We start from the raw sequence: 20095 nt of genomic DNA, 5'->3' as shown, positions 1-20095 counted from the left end.
GTGCATTCTGATGGCAATGAAAATTAAACACCCGGAATATTCAGGCGGACTCCAAATCACCCAGTCCTTGTCGCCCCAATGTCACAGCAAGGGCTGCTGAGTACTGCTGCTAAGCAGGAGGTGGTCTGAGGCAGAGAAAAGCAGAAGAACTTTCCAGAAGGATTTACTAGCCAGCTGGAGGGAGGAGGACTGGAGGGGTGGGCAGAGAGATGGGAGGCAGGAATGGGCGCCGGATTTGAATTCGAGCTCTGCCATTTACCAGCTGGGTGACCTTAGGGGAGTTACCTCACCTCTCTGTGCCTCGGTTTTCCCGTTGGTAAAATGGGAATACCAAGTGTGACAAGCAGCCTCCAAGAGAGCCCTCAATAGCTCCCACTTCCTGGTAATCACACACTTGTACCCCCTCCCATACTGCAGGAGCACTGGTCTGGGCAACCAATAGAATGTGGGAGAGATGGTGTGTCACTTTGAGATTAGGTTATAAAAGACTGCATCAGCCCGATGGTGAGATCTGCTGGTGGAGGGGCAGCCGTGTGAGTGAGCCCCAGGCAAGCCTCAGATGGCGGCAGCCCCAGCTGACACCTTTTTCGCAACCTCGGGAGACCCTGAGCTAGAACCTTCTAGATAGGCCACTCCCAGATTCCTGACTCACAGACACTGCGCGGTGATACGCGTTGGTGTTTTAAGTTGCTCAATTTCGGGGTAACTTGTTATGCAGCAATAGATAACTGATACACCAAGGGTCACTGGGAATATTCAGGGATTCACTGCAACGTACAGGGCTTAGCACAGAGCCTGCCATGGAGTCAACAGCTTATAAAGGCTGTGAATATATTAGTAGTCTGATGAAGCTATGGACCCTTTCTCAAAAGTGTTTTAAAATGTGCAAAATAAAATACACAGATTGCAAAGGAAAACTATTACATGGGTATACACCTGAAATGCTGTTCTACCCACAGACCTCTCGGTGGGAGGATGTGGGTCCCAAGTTAAAAACTCTTGTTGCCTGCTTTGCGTTGTTATTACTGGATCTGTATCCCAGTTTCCTCAGAGATCAGCTGTGTGTCCCTGGCTTCTTTAAACTGAGAGGATTAGAGACAAGAGGCAGCCTCGTCTCTGTCATTACATCACTGTGACCGAGCCGGACCCTCCCACCTTCGTGCCACCCAGCAGCTCTGGAGGCAGCGCCCCGAAGCTTACATGTGCTGAGACGCGTTGGGGAAGAGGCTTGAGTACTGGGGGGCCGAGTCCTCGGGGCCGTGAGGGGCTGCGTGGCTGATGACCATGAGAACGGGCCTGTGCGGGTACATCTTCTTGGATGTACGGAAGAAGCTCACGCTGTCGTTGGTGATCAGGTCTGTCAGGTAGTCCTGGGGGGTGGGGAGAGACAGGAGAAGGTGTGAGGAGCTGGGCATCCGTGCTGAGTGCCTGCCATGTGCTAGGCGCCGTGCCGGGCATCGGGGACACAGCAGTGACCAAAAGAGATAATCCCTCGCAGAGCCGACGGTCTAGGGGCAAACAGACAATAAATAAGCAAGTAAAACAGGGAATGTCAAATGATGTTATGCATAACAGAAAAAAAAAGCAGAGAAGGGGTTAGGGAGGACGGGAGAGGAATTACAATTTGTCGTTCATTTGTGATAGATCTTAAAATAATAATAGCTAACACTATTGAGTTCTTACGGTGCTCCAGGAATTGTTCTGTGTTTACAGGTATTAGCTTGTTTAATTCTTATATAGCCCTAGAATGTAGGTGCGATGATAAACCCTGTTTTCCAGAACAGGAAATGAAGACCCAGAGAAGTTAAGTGAATTGCCTAATGTCACACAGCTGATAAATGTTGCAGCCAGGCCTCCTGAGTGCTGGTCCCTAAGCCTGACGTCTTTTCAAAGCTCCAGGGATACCATCATGCAGGGTGGATACATCCCTGCAGTCCTGGAGGGTCTGTACTGGGGGCGGGAGCAGACAAACATATAAACAAAGAGCCAAGATAGTGACGACGTGTGACAGAAGACGGAAATTAGACAAAATGTGACAAAGAGTAACCGGGAGCTGGAGTGGGAGGAATACTTTAGCTGGGGCAATCAGGGAGGGCCTCTCTGAGGAGGTGACATTTGAGCTGAGACCTGAGTGATGAGGAGCTGGGCATGGGAAGATCTATTGTTGTATCATTGGAGTTCACTTTCAGCTGCTTGCTGGAATCCTCAGGGGAGCTTTACTGATGGCTGGGCTCTCTTCCAGAGATTCTGGTTTAATTGGTCTGTGGTTCAGTCTGGGTACTGGACTTTTTAAAAGCTCACCAGGAGATTCCAATGTGCAGCCAGGAGTGAGAATCACTGATCTAGAGGAAGTGTTCCAGGCAGAGGGAACAGAAAATGCAAGGCCTCTGAGGCAGGAATGAACTTGCCTTGTGTTTGAGGAATAGAAAGAGGGTGAACAATCATCAGGTACAATGCCGGGACAATCAAAGGAGCAGCACAAACACGGGCATGTAGTAGTGTCTCCAGAAAAGTGAGACCCACTTAGATACTGGGCAGGAGGAGAGAAGAGTGGGAGGAAAAGTGATGGACAGGAAACAAGGGCTTTAAAAGCTCAGCTAAGAAGCTGAGATTTGCCTAAACTCTTCCTGAATTTGGTAAATCTTTCGCTGCTGATTTCTTTTGAAGGTAATGAGTTCTTAACAATTTACCTTCTGCTTCTCCAGAAGCAGCTCTGTCCAAAATGATAACTTTCAAAAAGAGATATTATTTTAGAGAAAAGAGAAAGGTGAAGAAGTGGCTACAGCTTCCACCCTGAAGTGAACTGTACCAAATACATACATACTCCAGGTGTACCTGTGCCTCTAGAGGTACATGCCTCCAGGGACATTTGTGCTCTATGCCTGTGTGCACAAGGACAGTCACTGCACCACAGTGACCAGTAATGGGAAGATGATTAATGAACTTGCACTGCTTTCATACTGTGCAGCGCTGTGCAGACATTAAAAAGGCAGTAGGTCTGTAGTTACTGAGGTAGAAAGTTGTCCAAGATACACTGTTAAGGGAAAGAGCAAGCTACAGAGTCAAACTCTGGAAGATTCTATTTTTTTTTTTTTTTGTGGGAGAGAGTAGGAGGCAGGGTAGAGAGGAGAAACCAAACCCCTACCTTCATATGCTTTTGAGCACCAAGGGAAAATCCAGGACAGATACCAAAGTGCTAACTGGGGACCAGGATAAGGGGAGAGAGGGGAGAAAGTCACTTGCTACTTTATATACTTTTCCTTGAATACTTTTTATGAATAATTTTGGGGAGTAAAAAAAGGCTTTATAAGGGGGTCCTGTAGAACCTATTACCTAAAAATAATATTCTATGTGACATAAATCAAAGAGCTGCTGCTATAGCTGTGGAACATGATCTAAAGGTGTTAGAAATATCTTGTAACTAGTAGTGGATCTAAAAATGGAGCAAAACCCTCTTAGGTGAAAAGGAGGGGTTGGGACCCTGGGTGGGGAGGGGCGGGAAGAGAGCTGCTGTTCTTCATAATAAACCCATTTTCACTATTCGCTTTTAGAACCATATATGTGCTTGACTGGCTGTGATTAAACATGTTTTTTTTTAAAGCCACCAATACTATCCGTCACCAGGACAATGCAATGATGGAGCAGTGAAAAAGAATAAACTAGAGGTACACGCATCAACATGGACATATCTCACAGACCTGATATGTAGAGAGCTATGTACGATATGATACTCTTGATATAAAGTCTAAAAACACAAAACAATATTTTATATTGTTTGAGATGTCTGCATATGGAATAAAAGAATTAAATGCATGTGTGGGAATAAGCGGCCACCACAGGACCTCCCTGGGAGGGGGCAGCGGGACAGGAATAGAGCTGGAAGGGTGATGGAGGGGCTCCAACAGTCTCTGTGGCATTGTACATTAGGAAGCGTGTGGGGTGGTTACTGTGTCTGCCCCTCAAGGATGGTGTGAGAGGGCTTCAAGGGCCGAGAGATTAAAGCTCGTGACACGGTGCCCTGCACGCAGCCAGCTCTCGGCAGGAGTCAGTGAACATTACGCTGTCTCGGGGGCGGGGCAGGTTTTCTGCACGTCCATGAGTCTCCTATCTTTCCTGGTCCTCCTCAGAGCCACTCCTACGCTAAGCCTTTGCTGGTCCCCTCTGTCTGCATTAGGGCGTCTACAATGACATCTGACACTGGTGCCTGCAGCCCCATCCACCCACGTGGACTGGAGGGGACCACACCATCCTGACTCTGGGCGTGGGCATGAGCCTGGGTTGGGCCAGTGAGAAGCAGCCCTTGGTCCCAGTACGTGAGCTGAGTCCTGGCTCAGAGGGAGGGCCGAGGGGGCCGGGGCCGGGGCCTGGGCCAGGGCAGTGGTGACACTGTCCAGTGACAGCTGGGAGCGGACCCCATCAGATAGGTCATGTCCACTGACTGGATGTGTGGGGTGCATGGAAGGGGGCAGTCAGGCCCCACCCCCGTCCCTGCTTTCTGGTTTAGGTGAAGGGTGCAGAGACGGGGGTCCAGGAGAATGTTGGGGCGAGGGTGGAAATGCAGAGTTCAGCCTTGAACAGGTTGAGTCTGGGGTGCCTGGGATCAGTCAGAAATTCAGAGTTATTCACAGAAAGGGGGAGACAGGTGGGAGGATGATGAAGGTCAAAAGGTGAACTTTCTAGAAGCTGGAGACTGGCCGATAGACCATGAGGAAGTCACCCCCTGCCTCCCTTTGGCTCTGGGCCAGGCGCACTCCACCTCCCAGGTGAGGCGGGCACACCTGGGTATTCGGGAGCTAGATCTCCCCTCCCCACCTCCGTACTCCTGGCCACACCTGTGCAGGGCGGCGGTGATGCCAGGGTCCCGGGGACTTTGCTTCTGCTCAGAGTTTCGCAACCACAGCTGGCAGCCAGGGACAAGGACAGCCTGCCGGACACCCAGGAGGGCGTATCCCCACCTCCCCCACCATCCCGACCTTCTTCGACAATTTGCTCAGGTAGCCAAGAGGAACCGCAGTGCACCCGAGGAGACTGCTAGCCTGCGGCTCTGGGCTGTCCTCCTCAGGCAGTCATTTACCAGTAGGATTTCTCGGGAAGGAAGAGGGGGGCGCTCCTGGGGACTGGGGACCCCAGTGACAGGTGGGCTTGCGAGTCTCCCTGCCTCTTTCCCAGGCTTGGCCTTTGCCACTGTTTCTGTTGCGGAAGCTATGATTTCTGAGCTCACTTAGATGTTGGGTGCCTATTCCCGGGGTGCTGGGCTCCCTGTTAAGGGTGGATGTGTGGCCGTGGGTCCCTGTCCCCAGGGTACAGTCCCGTGCAGGGCGCGGAAAAGCTGTGCCATTAAGAGAGGGGAGAAGGAAGCAGGGGTGTTGGGGAGGGGTGGAGGCGGGGGGGGGGCAGAGACTGTAAGGACAAGAGGGGGGCGTGGCTGACAGGAAGCCCCTCTTTCTGTCTGGGTCCGGGTGTGGGGAGAAACGTGTCTTCCGTAGGTGCTGGTGGGAGTCGCTCACACTTTGCCCCGTGGAAGCTCGAGTTTCTGCCTCTTGTTTGAACTTGGGTGAGATAAGCCAGTTCACCCCATATGTCACAGGACATCTCCCCAGATCAGAGTCCCCTGGCTCCCAGGACTCAATTTTCTGCTTGGGAAGCCCCACCCGAGCGCCACTGGGTGGCTTTAGGGCTGTGCCGGGAAACCTGTGGCTTTACTCTCAGACAGCTGGTGGAAGGCTGGGTGGGGGTGGGGGGGAGCAAGGAGGGAGGTTGTCTCGGCCTCAGGTGGCAGCTCCCAAGCCCACCTCTTCGTATTTTCTTCACTTGGCAAGTCAACCTTGCGTGACAGAGGGTCTCCTTTCCTGAGCCCTTGGCTTCCCTGGGCAGCAGGTTTGTCCAACTTTCATTCCCAATCATGATGCTGATCCCTCACCTTCGGAAGCGTCTACAGCAGTTTGTGTTTAAAAGAGATTCACATCTCTAAGGAGCAATCATTTTACAAAGGGTGAGGGCCCTGGAGTCAGAAACACTGGGTTCAAGTTCCAGCTTTATCACCCGCTAGCTGTGAGCAAACAATGCCTTTCTGCACCTCAGTTTCTGCATCTCGAAAATGGGCCCAATAACAGTCCCTTGTTCAGATGGCGACAAGAGCACTTGACATGGACTTGCTAAGTGAATAAAGCACTTAACATGGAGGCTGGTACTGAGGGAACCCACGATGGACACTGGCTCTTACTGTTATCAGGTATTTGCTCGACTGACCTTCATAGCAACATTGCGAAGTGGACACCATGCCCATTTTACAGATAGGGAGACTGAGGCCACAAAACTAATAAGCAATTTATTCAGAGCTAGAGCTCAGGCCTTTGTGTTTCTTCTCTGGTTTCTCTCTTTTTTTCCCCCACAAACAAAAAGATTAATGGGAGGCTTAGACGGTGGTTTACAGCAGGTCTCAACAAACCTTTTCTGTAAAAGGCCAGATGATAAATATTTGAGGCTTTGCAGGCCAGAAGTCTTAGTTACAATCACTCATTACTGCCATTAAAGCTCAAAAGCAGCAACTGCATAAATGAATGGGCGCGTCTGGCTGCAGTAAAACTTTATCCACGCACACTAAAATTTGAATTTCATGTAATTTTCACATGTCATGAAAATCACTGTTCTTTTGATTTTTTTCAGCTGCGTAGAAATGTAAAAACCATTCTAAGCTCAAGTGTTGTAGCAAAACAGTTGGCAGGCTGGCCCATGGGCTGTAGTTTAGAGAATGGATTTTGAAGCCAGATGGCCTGGGTTCGAATCCTGAACGAACCCCTTACTAGCTGTGTGGCCTGGTTACTTAGCCTCTCTGGGCCTCAGTTTCCTCCTCTGGTGATTGGAAATAGTAACAGCAGACACCTCATAGGCTCTGGTGAGAAATGCATGGGTTAATTCGTGTACAACGATTCCAGCGGTATCTGGTGCGTGATACCCTCTAAAAGAGTGTTAGCCATCAGTCCTCAGGAATCACAACGCCTGCATTTTCCTTGTGAAAATTAAAACAGTACAAACGAAGCTGAAGTTCCCTTTGATTTCCTCTCATCCCCACTCCCAATCTTGGCCTCTTTTGTCCTCTACTGAGAAAGAAGTGTCTCTCCAGATGTGTTATTACATACGCTAGAGTATATCGCTTTATGCATCTTTTTACATCAATCCTATCACACCGTGTACATTCATTCATTCATCCAACACACAGCAGTGAACGAGATTAACGCACATTCCCGTCTTCATGAGCCTTGTATTCGAATGAGAGCACGATGAACGCATGAATCCACGATATATATATAGGTCTGGCGCATCAGTGGTGATGGGGGGGTCGAGGGGGGGTTACCCTGAATACAGGGTGGTCTAGGAGGGTAACATCTGACCAGGGACCTGAAGGAGTCCTGAAACTTGCTTTTCCCACTCAGCCTTATGTCCTAAGCTTTTCTGATGGCTTTAGGCACAGATCCCCCTTGTCTTTTTCCAGACTTCTCCACGGTCATTCAGTCGCTTCCCGCATTACTGGGCTTTCTTGGTTGATTTCTTTCCATGACAAAGTGGCAGCCCACAGCTTGGCTATACCCGCTCTGCACACAAGGAAGGCTTCTCCAGAACAGACAGAGAGAGAAGTGCACATGCTGGGCTGAGGGGGGGTGCACTCAGGTTCCTGGGGACCGCCGTTTCTGCAGAGCGCTCCCCCGCCCCGTCTCACCTGGACCCTCCTCCATCTCCCGACCTGGTCACGCCTATCTCCCTTCCGCTGCCTTCTCCCGCCCTCTTCGACCATCAGTGCTGGCTCCACATCATTCTTTTCTCACCATCACTGCCTCTCTTTCCACTCTGCCACGAGGACCCCTTTGGTGGCATCTGCCCACCTTTGGGATTAGCGATGTGGGACAGAGTCCTCAGAGGGCCTTTTGAGGGGCTCTTGGGAAGGGCTGCCACTTCCTCCCTACTTGGGCTTCCCGCCGAGGCCCCCCAGGTCAGTGTCAGCATGATGCTCTGACCTGACGGAGGCACTGGGCCTCCCAGAGCGTGGGGCTCCCGCCCCGCAGCTCTGCCTCAGCTGGAAACTCCAAGCTCACTCCTGTTCCCTCCCGGTGCTCTGGCTTCGGCTGCCCACCGCTACCCTTGGGAGTTGAACTCTGGACCTGAGCCAGCTCTGACCCCACAGGGCCTCCCACCCCTCCGTTTCCAGGCCTCTGGTAACTGGGGCTCCAGGAATTCTCCCACCTTTGGCACAGGGGCTCCTCTCATTCACAGGCCGAGATGTATGGATGGTAGGAAATGGGGTGACAAAGCGGCCACTGCATGTCCCATCCTCAGCGCCAAGGGGATGGAGTATCCCTGGATGACTTCATTATTGGGCTGTGCTGAGGCCAGGCGTGGACATGGTGAGGAATTTTAAAAAGGAGGGAGTGGATTTTTCTGGGTATTTGGAGGATCTGCCTGCACTGAGGCTGGGAGGAGAGAAAAGGTATGTTCTGCACTGAGAGACTGTGCTTTGTATTGCCAAGGAGTCCAGCAGAGTTGCTAAATCCCCCCCAACCAGGACTCTGGAATCAATTCATTCGGGAGTTCCTGAAGGCAGGCCTACTATGTGCAGAGGGAGACAGAGGGTCAGGGAGAGGGCACTGCCCAGGTGATGTCACGTGTGGTGCCTGCCACCTGGGGCCCGGACTGATCAGACTTACACTCAGGAAGGCGACACGTGGGCGGTGATTACCTGTCAAAGGTGGGAGGGCTCCCCAGATGCGCTGGTGTTCCCAGAAGGGGAGTGGGATTGGGTGTGTTTTGGCTGTTGAGCATGTAGTCAGCCTCCTTCCAGTGGAAACTCTCCATTTTTATCTGGGGCTCTATTCTCAGCTGATGTTCCAGGGTTGAGCTCAGTGGTAGGGCTCCCGCTACACCCTCCTCTGGGTCAGGAGTGCAGCGTGTGATTTACAGCCCATCAGAACACTGCGTTCCCCTGGCCACACTGGTTGGTTCAGGGACAGACATGTGACTGATCCAGAGCCCATGAAACTAGCTAGGAATCCTGGGAAGGAGACACCCATGCTTGCAGCTGGGCAGGAAGCTGAGAGGATGCAAGGATGGCCCTATTGGTACCAGGAGAAGAGAGACAGACATACAGTCTGTGGATGAGGTCGAAGAGAAGAAAACAGAATACAAAGGAGTGAGAAACCACTGCCTAATCCAGCCATGTGTGATGCCATTACTGCTGGATCAGTTATTAAAAAGGCTAATATGTTTCCTCTTCAATTAAGCCATTTTGATTTGAGTTTTTGTTCATTTCTGCTCACAAACAACTGAAAGAGGCCAGTCTGATTCAAAAAAGGATAACTCGGGCTTCCCTGGTGGCGCGGTGGTTGAGAGTCCGCCTGCCGATGCAGGGGACGCGGGTTCGTGCCCCGGTCCGGGAAGATCCCACATGCCGCAGAGCGGCTGGGCCCGTGAGCCATGGCCGCTGAGCCTGCGCGTCCGGAGCCTGTGCTCCGCAACGGGAGAGACCACACAGTGAGAGGCCCGTATACCAAAAAAAAGGAAAAAAAAGGATAACTCCTATAGTTTAGAGTAATCCAGAAACGCTTCATGGAAGAGAAGACAGACAAAACTTGGATAAACTCAGGACAGGGAAGCACTAGTGAAGGTTTTGAGATGGCTGTAACAACTGACAAGGCTGGTCTGGTTGAAATGGCTCATACTGGGGATGACAAAATAGGAGATTGGGCTGATGTGCTTGTGTGTGTGCGTGCGTGCGTGTGTGCGTGCGTGCGTGTGTGCTTCTACACTGTGTGTGGTGTTCTGACTCTAATACAGGTGCCATCACTTCACAGTTCATAACACACCTCCACCTCTAGACCACAAACTCCACGAGGACGGTACCTGGGTCTGTTTTCGTTCACCCTTGGATACCCAGCACCTGGCACATAGTAGGCTCTTAATAAATACTTGTTGAGGGAATAAATGACAAATGTAATCAACTCCCACTAGTCCACTCACTTGATATGGTTGTTGTGAAGATTAGATATATTGTATATAAAACAGCCAGCATAGCGCCTGGACCATAGTAGGTGCTCAGTAAATAGGAACGCGCATTATTAAGATGCTAGGATGTGCCCATTTTCCAGATTTGGGAATTGAGGCTCTTAGGAATGGGTAACATATCCAACAGCACACAATATGTTCAGAGTCGGGCTTTGAACCCCCAGTCCACTGCACAGCCCCTGGAGGGCAACGGGCAGCAGAACAATACAATGGGCTGCAAATCCATGGGTCAGGTCTGGGCCTCAGGTGACCTTGATTCATGCAGTATTTTAGAAATGTCTGAATTAGCTGCCAATCCTTAAAAATCAGACGTCACAGGAAAAAAATATACAAATTTGTGGCTTCTGTTGAAAAATCAGAAAACCTGGCCGTCTCGGGCCCACAGTGCTACGTGGGACAGACAGTCCTGATCCGAGAGTTTGCTGCACCGTCTTAGACAGCTGAGTCCTCCACAGTCCCCACCGCTCCACGCTGTCTCACCTGCTCCCAGCCTGCTCTCCTGTTTGCGTGACGGCCTGTCCCCTGGTGGCTTCTGCCTAGGAGCCTCGGGTGGCTTTTTAGAGACGACGAGAGGGAGGCCCCAAGGAATCGTCCTCAGAGAACCCTGGTTACGACAGTAAGTCAGGCCCAGGGCTAGTGGCAGTGGGAATGGGGAAGAGAAAGAGGTGGATTTGACAGACCGGAGAAATAATGTATCTGCTGTGGTGGGATGCCGGAGCCGATTCTGAAGATTTAGTTGGGGCAGGAATATCTGTGAGTCTCCAGATATATATTTTTTAATGGTAAGTTTGGATGAACCGTCAGTGTTAGCCTCTCCCTCCTTACCACCATCATCATCATTATCTAAGCCGGGGGTCAGGAGACTACCACCCACTGGCCAGGTCAGGCCCCCTGCCCGTTTTTGTAAATAAAGTTCTACTGAAACACAGCCATGCTCGTCGGTTTACATATCATCTATAGCTGTTTCTGCACCGCAAGGCAAGACCCGAGCAGTTGCAGTAGAGACTATGGCTTGTGAAGTCTAAAATATTTAGTATTTGGCCCTTTAAGAGCAAGTTTGGTGTCCTGACCTGGACTAATATGTTCTGAATATTTACTATATATGCAGTGGTCTCCTCTCATGCTCTACATGTATTAACTTATGTGATCCTCAAAAAATCTGTGGAAAAACCACAATGAAATACCACTATGCCCCCAGCCAAATGGCTATAATAAAAAAGACAATACCTGTGTTCAGGAATGTGAAGCAACTGGAACGCTTAAACATTTCTGGCTGGGAAGTGTAAACTGGTTCAACCATGTCACATATCCTATATCCCAGCAATTCTACTCCCAGGTGGATAAGCCAAAGAAATGGGTTCATGTCTACCAAAAGCCACGTGTAAGGATGCTCACGGCAGCTTAGTTCATAACAGACCCAACCAGAGACAACCAAAATATCCATCGGTCGTTGAATAGATGAATATCTGTCATCTATTTATACGACGGAATACTACATAGCAATGAAAAGGACACGTGGCTGACATACACAGCCATGTGGATGAATCTCACAGACGTGATGTTGAGTGAAAAAAGCCAGATACAGAGAGCACATATGATATGATTCCATTTATGTGAAGTTCTTGAACAGGCAAAACCAATCCACGGTGATAAAAGTCAAAATAGAGGTGGTGGCGGTTTTGGCTGGAAAGGCGTATGAGGGAACCTGCTGGGGGCTGGAAATGCCCTACAGCTTGACCCGGGCGGCACTTACACAGATGCACAGACGTGTGAAAATTCCCTGAAAATTCACTTAGGATCTATGCTCCTTACCTTATCTCAGTTCAACAAATCAGAACTAGAAAAAGTATGTCCTAGGGAACAAAGAGATTAAGGTATAATCACACAATGGAAGGCTATACAACAAGAATGAAGGACCTACACTCACACGTAACAACATGGGAATTTCAAGAGTGTTAAGCAACAAAAGCTGGATACAGAATTAGTCTACAATGCTGGAAGTCTGAGTAATGGGTGTCCTTTTGGGAGCGGTGGTTGCTGGGAGTTACATGAGGGGAACTTCATGACCTACGTGAGCGCTGGTTACATGTGTCTGCTCAGTTTTTGAAAATTCATTGAACTGTACACTCTATATGCACACTTTCTGTAAGAAAGTTCTGCTTTGGCAAAATGTTATAAGATAGTACCCTCATATCACCTGGCACACACCACACACACACACACACACACACACACACACACACACACACACACACACACACACACACACACACACACACACACACACACAATGGAACATTATTCCGTCCCGAGAAAGAAGGAAATCTTGCCATTTGCATCAACATGGACATACTTTGAGGACATTATGCTAAGTGACGTAAGTCAGAGAAAGACAAATACTGTGTGATATCACTTGTATATGGAATTCAAAAGAGCTGAACTCATAAAAACAGAAAGTAGAATGGGTGTTACCGGGGGCGGGGGGTGGGAGAAGTGGGGAGGTGTTGTTTAAAGGGACAAACTTACAACTAGTAAATAAGTGAGTCCTGGAGATCTAATACACAGCACAGTGATTCTAGGCAACAGTACTGTATTATAGACATCAGACTTGCTAAGAGAGACTAGGTCTTAGTTATTCTCACCACAGAAAGGAAAAGATTAGGCAACGTGATAAAGGTTTAGCTAACATGACAACGGCAATCACACTGCGCTATACACATGTATCAAATAAGCATGTTGTACGTGTTAAACTTACACAATGTTGTATGTCAAATATATCTCAATTGAAAAAACCCAACACTCTTACATTGCCATTTGCAGCAACAGAGATAAACCTAGCATTACACTTAGCGAAGTAAGTCAGAGAGAGACAGATATGTGATATCACTTATATGTGGAATCTAAAAATAAAACAAATGAATCTAATACAAAACAGAAACAGACTCACAGACACAGAAAAACAAACTTATGGTTACCCAAGGGGAAAGGGATGGGGGGATGGGGGAGAGATAAATGAGGAGCACGGGATTAACAAACACTACACCTGAAACAAATAAGCAACAAGGATCTACTGCATAGCACAGGGAATTATATTCAATATCTTGAAATAACCTATAATGGAAAGTAATCTGGAAAAATATAACTGAATCACTCTGCTGTACCCCTGAAACTAACACAATATTGTAAGTCAACTTTACTTCAATTTCAAAAAATGAAAAATAAAACAATACTCCTAGAAACAGAGACTATCATTTGAGAAATGAGAAAACTGAAGCAGAGGATGTAAGTAAGCTGCTCAAGGTCACACATGTAATAAGTGTCGCCGTCTGAGCCCAGGTAGTCGGGCTCCCGTGTCGTGATCGCCAGGGCCGAGCCCCACCGCCTCTCCCAGCCAGGAAGGGGGACTCACCTTGGAGTAGTCAAAGCCGTGCTTCTCCTTCACTCCGTTCCGACACAGTGTGTAGTTATAAAAGCGGGAGTTTTTAAGGAGGCCGACCCACTCCTTCCAGCCAGGCGGTACGTAGGAGCCGTTGTATTCATTAAGGTACTTCCCAAAGAAAGCTGGAGGGGAGAAGGACCAGGAGGCCACGTGAGCACACAGAGAGCAAAAGCCATCTCTGTCCGTCAGCCGACAGCCATTTCTAAACCATGGCAGGCCCAGAGCCTGGCGACAGCACTGCCCTCTGAGCCACGGAGCCCTTTGGCAGGCAAGTGCAGCCTATGACCCCCTTCTCAAATGTTCTCACGCGCAGAAAATAAAATATAGAAGATTACAGAGAAAATCAATTATTTTGAAATACAGTTATCAAAATATTAGGAGAATTTGCCATATAGTAACGTGTCCTTAAAAAAAACGAAGATTAAACGCAAGACCTTGCAAGGAATGATCATTTCAAAGTAGTGATGAGTGAGAATATTTGATTTCGCGACACCTACAGCAACTGCAACGGAATACTGAAACACCAGCGATTTCTACGATGACAACGGTATAGATTCTGCCGATGCACCGTGGTTAGGGGCTTACATTCAGGACTGAAGCAATGTCAAGTGTCAGTCGTAGGTCAGTGAAAACCAGAGCATCATTTTTTCCCACTCAAGTTTAGGGACCCCCTTGGATTCTATCTACTACATGGCGTCTAGAAGGGCTAATGTTTAAAAAAATGGACCGAGACCGATTGTAGGTGGGGGCATGGGGCATCTGGAGGTCTCACACGCTGCCGGTGGACGTGCAGACCGATCCAGGCGCGGTGGAAAACTGCTCAGCAGCGTCTGCTAAACTTGACCATAGTCACGCCTTCTGACCCAGCGATTTGCATCCTGGGTATTCACTCAGAAGAAATGCATTCCTAGGTTCGCCAAAAGTCACAGGCAGGACAGGCTCATAGCGGCACTACTGACAATAGCAAATAACTAGAAACAAAACAGATGTCCATCCACACAAGAATGGAGAAATACACCGCATGTTTGTATATCCGAACATGACATAGAACTAAGAAGGACTAGTGCCACGTTCACTAACACGAACACATCACAACAACCAAACAGTGTCAAGAGAAATAAAGCAGATATAAAAGTATGATCCCATTTACATGAAGTTCAAAGACAGGCAAAAGGAATCTATGGTTTTGAGAAGAAAAGCCGTGGCTACTGCTGGACGTGGGGCGAGGGGGATGGAGGGGGCGCGGGACTTCTCGGGTGATGATGGTTTTGTTCTAGTTCTTGCTGGAACACGGGTGGTTCAGTTGGTGAAACTCCACGGAGCTGGGCATTTAGAGCGGCTAAAGTGCACGTCTCTGCAGGCGCGCTTCACACCACCAGCAAAGCTTACTTAAAAAAAGAATCACCCTAATTCATCGGGACGGGGATACACCCCCGAACTTTCTGTGGGTGGTGAGGTAACACAGATCTTTGCGATACTTTTTTGTTCTTTTTTTTTCTCCTCAGTGAGCAAGTGTGATTTTTAATAATTATAACCTATAAAGCCGTTTTTTAGCAATGGAAAAATCTGTGAGAGTTTTTCTAGAGACAGAGGCGCTAGGCCAGCCCTCTCTTCCAGATGAGGGCACTGGGGCTCCGAGACACTCAGAGAACCGCTGCCGAGAGAGCGGCGCTATGGAAGGATTGGAAGAGATGCTGCAAGCAGAGGGCTCAGCACCCCTCCTGGCAAAAAGCGAGGGTCTAGTAGGTGTCAATTCAGAGCCCAAGATGAGAAGAGACAGACGGGGAGGCGAACATGCATAGAGGAAGGAGGAGTGGGCCAGGGTTGCTATGATGCCAGCAGAGGTGAGATGGGCCCTTCCACTTAGAACCTTCTAGAAAGCATGAAGGGCTGCTTGAGACCTGTTGGTCCAGAGAAGAGAGGCTTGGGCCAGGAGAGGCTGCCATGGAGCCGGAGCCCTCTATGGGGTTTTCCTGGACACCTGGCAGATGGCCGGCACTGCCCAGGGGTAGGAAGACCCCTCAGCCCCTAAGCAGCTGGATTCCAGAATCCCCCAGGCTCTAGGCAAAGGCAAGCGTTTCCATGAAATCCTCCCCTGGCACAAAGGACCAGGAAGTGAGTGCTCATGACGGAGGAGCTGATGAACTGCTTCCTAGAAGGATGTGGGCACGAGGAGGAGGTGAAAATAGGAAGGGAAGACCCCCAGCAGCCTCGGGGGAAGGCCCAGGGCGCAGCCTCCCTTCACGTGGTAGGACAGTGCAAAAATAAACGGAAAGGAGCCCTGGGCAGCAGGGGAGCTGGGAAACCGGCTGCCCTGGCTGAGTCCTGGGTAACATCCAATATGCACAGAGTGAAACGTAACCAGGTGAGGGGTGCCCAATTCAACAGCACCTGCATGTCCCGGCTGGGGCATCAAGGATGGAGATGCTGGCTGGAGGCAAGAGGCAGCATAAAAGCACCAGGTAAGCTCAAGGCGTGAGCCTCCTTCTCTAGAACGTGGCACAGACACTTGCTCCGTCCGCCCCCGGAAAGCAGTGGCTCTCAGCCAGGGGTAGTTTTGCCCCTTAGACACTTGGCAGTGTCTGCAGACATTTTAGGTTTGTCACAACTTGGGGAAGAGGATGCATCTAGCAGGCAGAGGCCCGGGAGAATGCTAAGCATTCGACAGAGCTCAGGACAGCCTCCATTACAGAGAATCATCCGGCACAAAATGTCAACACCCTGGAGCTGAGAAAAACCCTGATTTAAGTAACTCCACCTGGCCCTCAGCACCTCCTTCCCATCAGTAAAAGAACCACACTGTGAGAGCTGAGAGGGCCCCTGGAGACCAAGCACAGTCCAGGAAACAAGATCTACCAAAGCTCAATAACCTTACTCCCCACTCCCGATGCTTCTTTCCATAGGTAGGGAGCTCTACTCTGATAAAACGCCTAGCCTCTTCCTTTCTCTCCTATTCTGCCTTGGGGAAGACTGACACAGCAGGGGCAGCAAACCTTTCCTTAAAGGCCCAGAGAGTAAATATTTTAGGCTTCAAAGGCCAGACAGCCTCTATTGCAACTATTCAACTCTGCTGTTGCGGGAAACAGTCACAGACAAATGGGTGTGGCTGTGTTTCAATAAAACTTTATTTATAAAGGCAGATGGAGGGCCGGATCTGGCTTGTGGGCTGCAGTTTGCTGACCCTTAGCATATGTGTCTGGTGAGTTTGGTGGGACAAATTGGACACACGTAACCCAATCCTTCCGTTGCCTTCCTGTGGGGAGTGATCTACCCCCAGCCACTGCTAGTTCAAGGGGGCTTGGCTCAGTGAGAAGTCTGTCTGACTCTGGAGTTTAGCATCAGGAAGCCCAAATGCCCTCAGAAGGAAGCCAGATCCTCCAACTTGGACTTCATCAGATTCCTCAAAGTACTATTTTGGCTTCCATCTGCTGACTCCTTAATTTTATTTCTCATTTGGTTCAGAACTTCAACAAGGAAGAAGGTGATCTTAATAAGCATCCCCTCAAAGCTCCCCAACACTTTCTCATGATAAATAATATTGGTGGTGGTGTAAACGTTTTCTTTTCAAACAACTGAATTAAAAAGAGTAAAACAATCGAGAGAAAAATATTAAGTAAATAATAGAATCAGTGTCCCAGGCATGTAAAGATCAATATATCCATTTAACAACTATTTATTAAACACCTAAGGTATGCCAGGAGCTGTCTAGTCACTGGAAACACAGCAGTAAAGAAGACCCTCAGGATCCCTGACTTCACGGGACTCACTTTCTAGGGAGGAGGACTGTGACAAATAAAGATGGTGGTGATCGTGACAACACGATGAAGAAAATAAAGGATGATGACGCAACAAAGTGGCCAGAGATGGACCACGGGAGGTACCACTGGGCTGGGTAGTCAGGGTTGAGGAATGATGAGAATGAGTCAGAGGGAATATGGGAATATAAGGAAAACTTCTCCAGGCCGAAAGAACAGCAAGTGCAAAGGTCCTGAGGCAGGAACAAGCTTGGGGCACACATCCCCTGAAATATTACATGCCAGATATTTCATTTCGTGTGCATTTTCCTGGAAACACAGCTTCTGACACATTTTGAAGGGAAGACAGGACCACAAGTCATTTCAGAAGCACGGAACTTCACTCTCTTGGTTTGCAGAAGAGTGAACGAAAGCCCAGAGAAGGAGGCTCACTGAATCCCCCACTGGGGGAACAAGGTTCCCTCCCAGGTCTCTCCAGTCCCCAGCTCATGATCCTACTGGTTTGTTCCTGAAGATACAGGCTAAGGTCTTTCTGATGAATGTGCAACTTGAAATGCTAAAGGCCTAAATTCTTGGCCCTGCTGGTGGGATAGATATTTCTTGGGGGTGGGAGGTGGGGTGACTTTTTGGAAGCCCACCCCTGCCTATTATTTTCCAATGCCATGGGTGTCAACACATCCGGAGCTGCTTCCTCTGTTAGAATCTTCTCTTTCACATCTCCCTCCTCTTTCTAACCCCCAATCCTTCAAAACTCCAGAGTTTATTATTCAGCCTCCACAAGGCCCTAGAAAACAGGGCTTCAGTCAAAGGCTTTCAGGGCCAAATTAGATTTTGCTCTCACTTGATTAGATTTCACCAAGGCAGTTTTTAAAATGGTTACTCCGGTACCAGTTGAGGTGTGAGAAGCAAATTAGCATGGGCCCCTGGGGCACTGGGACTGGGAGATACAGGCAGGAGAATGAGCTGGAATTAAAATCAAGATTAAAAATACAGCCCATGTCATGGTTGGAGACTGGAGTCGCTGAGCCTTCGCCGCTGGGATGGTATAAAGGAAGAGCAAACTGGGGGCTGCTGCGGGGGTGTAACAACTTGGCAGGCAGATTAAGAGGAATTAAATGCCAGGCCAGGAAACACCACTGACAATGTGCTGGCTGATGGCTGCCCCTAGGATGCAGGGCTGGCATCAACGGAAGGGACAGAGCACTTACTGGGTCCTGTGTACCAGGCACTGGGTAGAAATTTACACCTGGCAACAGAGACTTTTGTTTTGCCTGCCTCGTCCTGACTACGATTCTTTGGGTACCACTGCTTCCTTCTGTAAGTATGCATGGCTGCTCTTAACTCCTGACTCCAGGGCTGCATGCATAATCTCAGCCTGACGAATCAGAGCTCTACATTCCTCTGGCTCCTGCCATTGGTTCAGGGATAGGCATGTGACCCAAGCTGGGCCAATGAGAGTCAGCCCTGGGATTTTAGGGAGCTACTGGGAAGAAGTTTTTCTTTCATGAGGCTTGAAGCTGGTGGGATATAAGCTTGAAACTGCTGGCAGCCATCTTGCCACCAAGAAGGGGAGAGTCTGTTTGAAGGTGAAGCAACATGGAAGAAAGCAGCAGAGGTGAGTGATGGAGACATGGAGAGAGAGAGAGAGGTGGAAAGAGAGAGAAATATGCTGGTGTGAGTTCCTGTGTCCACTCTTACCTGAAGCCACCTTTAATGCTAGCATTTTCAGTTACAGTGTTTCCCAATTTTAGGGGACATTGGACAATGGGGACATTTTTAGTTGTCACAACCAGCATCAAGTGGGTGGAAGCAAGGGATGCTGGTAAGCATCCTGTAGTGCACAGGATGGCTCCCCAGGAAAAAGAATTATCTGGTCCAAGATGTCAGCAGTGCCAAGGGTGAAAAACCCTGAGTTAGGTAAACCAATAAATCCCACCACTCCACTTATGTTGTTGTTTTGTTTGCTTAATTCACTTTGGGTTGAGGTCTTTCACCTGCAATTAAAAGACCCAAGGAGAAGACAGTGAGGTGCTCAGTGTACAGCAGGGTTTTGGCAAAGCAGATGTGGCCCGCCACCTGTTTTTGTAAACAGTCTCACTGGAACACAGCCACACCCACCTGTTTACGTGCCTTCATGCCTGCTTGCACACTGCAATGGCAGAGCTGGGTAGCTGCAACAGAGACCATGTGGCTGCAAGTCCCAAATATTTACAATCTGGCCCTTTGCAGGAAAAGTTTTCTCACCCTGGGTGCAGAGCAAAATTCCCTGCATGGGGTGAAGGGTCCCTCTGGGATCTGAAACACAGCTGTGGTGACCTGGAGTGGTGATGCCAGTGCAGCAGAAGTAGACTCGGAACTGGGACAGGGTGCTGTGGGCTCCAGAGTGCAAAGGAGTGACACAAGGGGGATGGCCACGACAACACAACAGGAGCCGCCAGTTACGGGCTGTCCTCGCCCTTGCACGGTCCCGATATGCACAAATGTCAGTTTCCACACTTTGGTTAAATGATACCAGTCTCCCACAGCATGGTTCAAATTTAGCTATGGCAGCATACTAACTGTAATTGCATGGAGTACAAATTTCACTACTAGCTCCTCTGTCCACACATCACTGTGTCAATAACAGATGCCCATACGATCAGCCACATCTCCTCTTGCAAAGTCCATCAGTGACTGGTTACTGTCCACCTGTTACTCAGTTCACGTGCAGACAGCAACGCAAGTAGTTGTGTTGCCTCCCTGTCTCCCAGGGATATACCTACAAGACATTTTACAAAAGTGAATTCTCAAAAGGAGACAGCTGGCCACCAGAGGCCAAAGTGCAGCAAAGAAATGAAAAGTTTGAACG

General features: G+C 49.2%; 1 protein-coding gene across 6 annotated transcripts in view; it reads right to left on the bottom strand.

The window, feature by feature from the left end:
• SULF2 (sulfatase 2) overlaps positions 1 to 20095 on the bottom strand; it is a 149270-nt gene that overhangs the window by 36321 nt on the left and 92854 nt on the right. For all 6 annotated transcript variants that reach the window (XM_079946487.1, XM_079946485.1, XM_079946484.1 and 3 more), the window contains exons 4-5: positions 13463 to 13614; positions 1201 to 1370 (exon numbers count right to left, since the gene is read on the bottom strand). In XM_079946487.1, coding sequence (XP_079802613.1) covers positions 1201 to 1370; positions 13463 to 13614 — 322 coding nt within the window. The remainder of the gene's footprint in view (positions 1 to 1200; positions 1371 to 13462; positions 13615 to 20095) is intronic.

This window comes from Stenella coeruleoalba (assembly GCF_951394435.1).
Source record: "Stenella coeruleoalba genome assembly, chromosome: 15".
In the NCBI taxonomy this organism is placed as follows: domain Eukaryota; kingdom Metazoa; phylum Chordata; class Mammalia; order Artiodactyla; family Delphinidae; genus Stenella; species Stenella coeruleoalba.
The sequence above is the reverse complement of the archived record's forward strand: the minus strand, read 5'-3'. Positions and strand labels throughout refer to the sequence as shown.